This window comes from Trachymyrmex septentrionalis, unplaced genomic scaffold (genome assembly GCF_001594115.1).
Source record: "Trachymyrmex septentrionalis isolate Tsep2-gDNA-1 unplaced genomic scaffold, Tsep1.0 scaffold178, whole genome shotgun sequence".
NCBI lineage: Eukaryota > Metazoa > Arthropoda > Insecta > Hymenoptera > Formicidae > Trachymyrmex > Trachymyrmex septentrionalis.
Window position 1 is genome coordinate 523,904 of NW_017304949.1, and position 7,447 is coordinate 531,350.

General features: G+C 31.9%; 1 protein-coding gene across 2 annotated transcripts in view; it reads right to left on the reverse strand.

Annotated features, from left to right (window-relative positions):
• Positions 1 to 530: 530 nt before the first annotated feature.
• The window catches only part of LOC108746554 (CD63 antigen), a 67,750-nt gene continuing 60,833 nt past the window's right edge, over positions 531 to 7,447 (reverse strand). The window contains exons 5-6 of one of the 2 annotated variants that reach the window (XM_018483400.1): positions 1,318 to 1,413; positions 806 to 818 (exon numbers count right to left, since the gene is read on the reverse strand). In XM_018483400.1, the coding sequence (XP_018338902.1) occupies positions 1,339 to 1,413 (75 nt within the window). In that variant the 3' untranslated portion in view covers positions 806 to 818; positions 1,318 to 1,338. Of the gene's footprint in view, positions 1,414 to 7,447 lie in introns of both variants that reach the window. The other variant, XM_018483399.1, reaches the window with a different exon arrangement.

Sequence of the window (7,447 nt, forward strand, 5' to 3'; positions counted from 1 at the left end):
GGACGAGCACTAACTCTAACCATCTGAAGGTCACTCAGGGTCATGACCTTGACAACATATGTCAAGGTTAAGATCATCCGAGCTGGATCCCCTATTGTCGATATTTATAAAAACAGGGAAATCAGATAAGGTTTTCATTTGTCTATGTTTATTTTGTGAATACAAAAACTGGACATATATAATTTCGTTTCACAGCAATAGTAGCAGCAACAGCAGCAGCAGCAATAGTAATTTCACGCATTAAACAACGAGTAAAATCGCAACTTTAAATTATTAATTGTTTACGTACTCTTTCGAACCGTGCCTATAAACCTTTCATTATGCGCTTTATCATTATATCATATTTAAAGAGAAATACCTATTATAAATACAAACGCGTTTCAATTCGTTTGTCACGCGGCCATGGCGATGGCATCTCTTTTATATATATATATATGTATATATATGTGTGTATATATATATATATAAAGTATTATTTTTTATTATAAGGCAAAAAAATGTGTGTGTGTGTGTGTGTGTGTGTGTGTGTGTGTGTGTGTGCGCGTGCGCGCGCGTGTGTGTATACATATATGTGTGTGTACATATATTTTTAGATAGAATCTGTACTGTGTGTTGTACAAACAAAGTGGATTTTTATGTAAAGACACATACGAGAATTCTGTGTTTTTAATGACGGCATAACACCTCCGCAGGTACGATTGTGTTCAATATATGAAAAAATATTTTCGTAATATTTGTAAAATACTATAACTTGTCTACTTTTTATCCTCGCAAAGGTACTTCAATATCTTTGTTCGTGGATTATCGCACGAAACGATCTTGCATATTCATATTAAATAAAGTGAATTATATATTAATATATATTGATTTTTCTATATTTTTGAACCTTTTTAGGACAGAGATATAAACATAAGTCAAAATGTACCGTATCAAAATATGTATGTATATATAACCGTATAAAAAAGTAATTTTTACAAAGGAAAAAATATAATCTATGACCCGACAATAATTACAGTAAAACTCGTTGCCAGATATCATGCGCCAAATTCTACGCATTAATTTTTACAATCAAAAAACAAAATATGTCATTTAATCGAAAAAACATTACCGTTTTATTATAATTACGACTATAAAGAAACAGGAAAAGAAAACATAAAGAGATATTCTGGTTTTAATCTGCTTAGAAAAAGAAAAAAGAACTGTACTTTATCCTGCTGTAAAGCGCAAATGTTTTATCACATATCTTATAGGCGAATACGTGTGTTGATAGTAGTAAAAATGAAGGTAAGATTGTTGTGTAAAGTCTTCCAAAACGACGTCTTTCACAAAGTTGCACTTTTACACACTGTAGCCTCTGCGTTCGGTGTTCCTTATGGAATTCGCCAGACATAATGCGAAGATGATACCAATCAGCTGAGAAAAATGAAAAAGGGCACGTATAATTACTGTAAGATATTTATATATAAAATGAAATATAAAACCGATATTCATAATCGGTTCTTATATTTGAGATTGTCTTAAATATAATCTTAAGATATCATAAGAAGGTTGTGAATTAGCATCATTACTTAAAACATTAATATAGTCTTAAAATAAACACGAAATATGAGTACCAACTAATTGTCCGATAGTGTGTCATTATATCAATGATTTCTCTAAACTGTTATTCGGATGTTAACTGCGTAGAAAGCACAGGAGACATGATGGAGACGTCATATAAAGAATGATGAATTTTTGTTCAAAATTATAGCTAAAATATAATACTAAGAAAATCAATGTAATTATGATACTCGTAATAAAAAAAGTCGTCTGCAGGTTCTATTAGTTTTTTAAATTTTTTTAGAAAAAAGAAAAAAGTTCTGAATGCAATTGAGATGCAAATATCTTTATTTATTATAATATTTTAAGAACCAAAAGGCTTCGCAGGATAAATATGTGTATGCTGCCCCCGCATTTATCTGATCGAAATTTTTACACTAAGTTAGCAGCGATGCAAGAATGAATTTCGCAAAATACTATAGGGCAGCTACGGCAAATACGCCACGCTGGAATTTACCGCAGAAAAAATAGAAGAAGTGGGATAATTTTTCCACAACTACTCTGTTACATGTCTTTATGTTATATTAATATAGTGTTAATTAATTATAGGTTTTTAGCTAATTTTAGGTTTTTAATATTAATGAAATTATTGTGAGTTAAATCGATTTGTGTAATAAGTAACGCCATCATAAATTATAATCTACATAAAATAATTACTGTAGGACGTGTAAAAAACTTAGTGATTATTTTGTGATATATACATACGTGTAGTAGAATAGTAAAGCATGTTGTATAGCAAAATACAAATGCTTTATTTTCGTATTCTTTGTTTAGTTTGTTGTCTTGTATATCCTACCTATTTGGGATATACGGGTATTTTTAACGAGTGGGATTTATGCCCAAAGCATATAAAGTACGCAGATTGAATTCAGTGCACTAAATGCAACAAATGCATTAGTATATGAAATATGTACCTCATGTCATAACATTTGTAGTATATGTAGGAAGATTGTAATTATTATTTATTATTTCATATATATATTTATTATTCTTATTTAATAACTTTATAAACACATTTTATAAGTTATTATGTCATTTTACGTCATATTTACATGTATGCATTATTTGTAAATTTTTCATGAGTCTTACATACGGCAAGGATTTCAAAAGTTTATTTTTTAATATGAAAAATAAATATTTCGAATTTCTAATATTTTTTTCATAGTAGTAGACGGTATAAAATTTTTACTAATATAGTTCGTTTACTTTATAATAAATAACACTTAATAAATTAAGTTTTTGACAGGTGCGGCGTATATATCGAAATTATTCTATCTGAAAAAAATTTTTTATGGGAGCTATAGGGGTAAAATTGGAAATCGACAAACCGAATTTTCTCTTTAATGGATAAACCGATTTCGACGAAAGAAAAATATGTTATGGGGTTCAATGGTGGATGTTTAATCCTAGAAAGCCGGACTTATTTTTGTTTACTTTCCCGATCTAACTAGAGTATCTGAAACCCTGCAATTTCGTTATGCTATATCTCTAGATTGAATGCGTACTTTTTAGCTCAAAATGTGTGAAATTTATACCTCAAAGTCAGACAAAGACAGAGAAATATGGATCAAATAAATAATATTTTATCTTCAATTAATTAGAATGCTTCAAAAAACTTTTATTGAAAAAATTCGCAAAAAATGACTATTTTAGATAAAAAATTTTCAAATTTTTAAATTTAATGTTCAAGGAAAAATCCGTAGAATTTTTTAAATTGACTCTTTGGACTAACAAAAAAAAAATAGTACAATATGAATCATTCAAAAAAGTATAATTATTTGAACTATCGAAAATCGACCTTTTTGAAGAATCTACATATTTTAAGTTTACAATTAATAAATAAAATTTTATTATTTGAACAGAATAAAAGAGTAAATAATATAATAATATAAGTAGATAAAGGATTGTATATGTATAAATATTATTATAATATGTATAATTATTTAAGTTTATTAGGAGTTAGTTTAGAAGATGATGCAACACTCACTCTAAAGCAATAAATCCGCTCCGGCCGAGCGATCTCCAAAGACTGACAGAAATTATAAAATTTCTACTATTTATTATATTGAAATTCTTTTTAGTTCTACATTTTCGGGTACTTCTTTCATACTATTCGAAACTCTGTAAACGTATATTTAATAAAAAGGGATACTCAGATCGTCGAAAACTTACAAGTTAGTCACGTGTGAGTCTCAAGTATCCTCTTTGAACTTTCATGCTTTCATTCTCACATCGAGAATAACGCAAAAAAAGTATCCTTGCAGACTCATTATATCTATGGACAGGTAAAGTTTTTTTTCAGCCTCAATCCGGGTCTTTAAATTATATTATAAAAAAGTTATAACTTGCTTACAGCAATGTAAAAAATCGCATAAGGTACGTTGTACCCATGTTCGGCTTCCTAGGGTTAAAAAAATTATGAAAATTTTTTTTCGAAAAAAACCGGTTGAAAAGTTTTTAAAGTTTTTAATATTTTTTTAAAATACAATATACTTGAAATACTACTACCATTTTGTACTAAAATGATTTCCAACTTATCTAGTAAAATATATTTAATTTTTAAAATAATCGGAAAAGCAATACATATAGCCACACTTAACAACATTAAATGTTAAATAAGGACAGATGAAACCGAGGCATTGGAGGCATTCGAGCGACGCTTCCGAACGCAGCCCGTATATTGAAATTATGATGAAACGGGAGGGGGGGGGGATGTACGAAACTGTGGTCCAATTAAAATAAAAATTATTTTTGAAAGCATTTTTAGTAAGGAACACGAAAAAAAAATAATAAAAAAATTCTATAATCAATATTTACTTTAAAAATCATAATTCAATTTTGTGATCAATTTGATAATTTTAAACAATGATTATCGACTAAAATGTTCAAGAGGTTATTCAGAACATTAAAACTCTCACTTCACCCCCCCCCCTCCGCTACGGGGCGCAGGACTTTTCATGTAAAGCGATCCCCACCTCACCTCCTCTCCTACTACAGGATGTACGATTTCCACGTGAAGGTATGATTTTTTTGGCTTATAATTGTTGGTTATTTTGGCATCTGTTGGTTAAAGAATTTTTTTACTATTTTTCTCGTATTCCTCGCTAAAAATGCTTCCAAAAATCACTTTTATTTTGAGGGGCCACAGTTATGGTAATTGTGCCAAATCAGACCTAAGAGTATATTCAAGAATCATTATAATAATCTAAATAACTCTAAGCTATAGTTTATGTTACGTATACTATATAACAAAAGTGCACCAGAATTATCTGGATGTAATTTCTGGACGTACGATTAAAAAATATTCTGAAGAAATCATTGATATAATGATGCATTGTTCGAACAATAGTTTCGTGACTGTATATGTATATACTATGTACAGGGCGTTTCTTAAATAGCGCCCACTAAACATATAACGCTATTCCTAATAAAAAATTGAGTCATTTTTTTCTACAACGTTCAATGAAACAGTTTACAGAGTATCAGTTTACAGAGTAAAACTGATAAAAAATTCTAATAAAAAATTTAGTCGGAAAGTCCTGAGTCATTTTTTTCTATGATGCTCGATGAAGTAATTATTATCAAGTAAAGCTAATCCAATCGACGCCGTCCTTTAAACGCGTGCACATCAATGAACCACGCGTTTGATAGTGTGCGAAAGCGTGTATTATCGGACGCGCGGTTCTCTGATGTGTACCTGTTTAAAGGACGACGCGAAATTACAAGTTTACTCGATAATGATAATAATTATTTCATCGACTCAATTTTTCAGAAATACGACTTTTCGATTCAATTTTTTATCAGAAATAGAGCTATATGGATATTAGTGGGCGACTATTTAAGACTAATTAATAAGAAATACCCTTATATATATAGTGCGGAAAATACGCACGAACTTTCCGGACGACCCAATATATAATTTTTTGCGCGCTGAAAATATAAAAATACACATTTGAAGAATTTATATATATATATATATATATATATCAAATGTGTATTTTTATATTTTCAGCGCGCAAAATGATAGAACGTTGCCATGAATTATAAATATAATAAATTTTAAAGTAGGCTTCTTTGAGCTAACAAGGAGAGACTCACACAAGTATTACGGATTTTGATCAGTTTTTGTATGGTTATTCTTGGGCACCAAAAAATAATCCCTGTAAAGTAGTAAATTGCACTTCTGTGTATTTTTTGAGAAAATCGTGATTTTAGGTCACAATGACGGATCGCTTTCAAATCTGGAGAATCAATAGATATTTGAAAAACGAAAAATTTTTATGCATCCTCCCCAATCAAGCGTCCCGATCACTCGCGCTCGAGATCACCGTGTGGCGGCGATTTTGCCTTAATTCTGCGAAATTCAAACGATGAAGAAGAAGGTTTCGCAATTTTCCTTTTTTCACCTACAATTTCGGCCATTCTGACACAAAGCCGCCTAGCGTTACATGAACTGACATTACATCTCATCGTCCCCGCTTTCGAAGTCGCTTTTGAAATTCTATCTTCCGCTGCTTTGTTTCGCCACGGCTTCATATTAGCTGCTTCTCAAATACTCTGGTAAGACCGTTGAGATACCTGGCACCCTTCAAGGTTAGCCACAATTCTTTAGTTTACGAACAACAAAATAAGGATCTCTGTATATCGCAGCTAATTTCTCGCCTGTCGTCTCGAAATTCCCACAAGGTCACCTTCGCAATATTCTTGCGCCGCCTTTCGTCTTTTATTTATATACTCCTCATTATACTCACGCGATTCTTTCGACAGCGTTAGCTCACATCCGCGTCAAGTCTCTTACATCTGATTCATTCTGATCCTCTACATATTATCTTAATACATCGACTACGTGACCACACTGCAGCAAATAATAATCGATAAAACTAGGAGTTTCGCTTATCGCTCAACTTACAGTATTGTTCATGGCGAATTCGATTTCTCCTAATGATTTGTGCCAGTCTTTACTGTCATACAATTTCCCTATTGCCGGTGTTATCGCTCGCTACCCGTTTGTCTGGGGTAACGCGGTCGCTACCTTTACATGTTTCACATTAGTTTCGTCCATAAACTCTTCGAATTCCTGGAAGTAAAACTGATTCCCCCATCTGATATTAAAATCTTCAGTCTACTATAAGCGCTAAAGTAATCTTTAAGACATCCGAAGTTGTTTTCTTGGAAGTTGTAGTCTTCACCGCGTACAGTTTTACAAAGGTACACACATCAACAATTAGAATCACGTATTTCTTCAACGCTTACGTTCTACGGGACCAAACTGATCGACGTGTATAGTTTCGAAGGCATAATTCCTTTGAATATGCTATGTATGAACCCGTTGGTCCTTTCTGATAGTTTCGAAAAAGCAATATACTTCGTACAATTTCTAATATACTCGCGGACTTTAGTCTTCATATTCCAACCAATATGTTTCCTACAATAATTAAATAATTAAATATTGTTCGCTACAGTTTTGTCCTTTTCGAGAGTCCAAATTCATTATGATACTTATGAAGCAAATCCCGTTCCATCGCTCGCGGAACAAAAAATCTGATCACCTCTTTTGCGATACACGAGACCATTTCGCATTTCATATAAATTATCCTGCTTTCTTTCCAAGCGTGCCCTCAACTCTTTGATAGTCAGATCCTGCATTTGGCGGATCAGTTCAAACTCAAATGTGTTGGTCTCGATCACTAAGATACTGTTTGCTCTGCTTAACGCGTCTTTGTGCTATCTCCTCTTTCTCAGTCTATGCTCTATTGAACTCGAAATTTTGTAGTTCTGATGCCTAAACGCGCGATTCTTGGATGGATATCCTTTTTATTTAAGGCCACGACCAACACGTTGCAGTAAT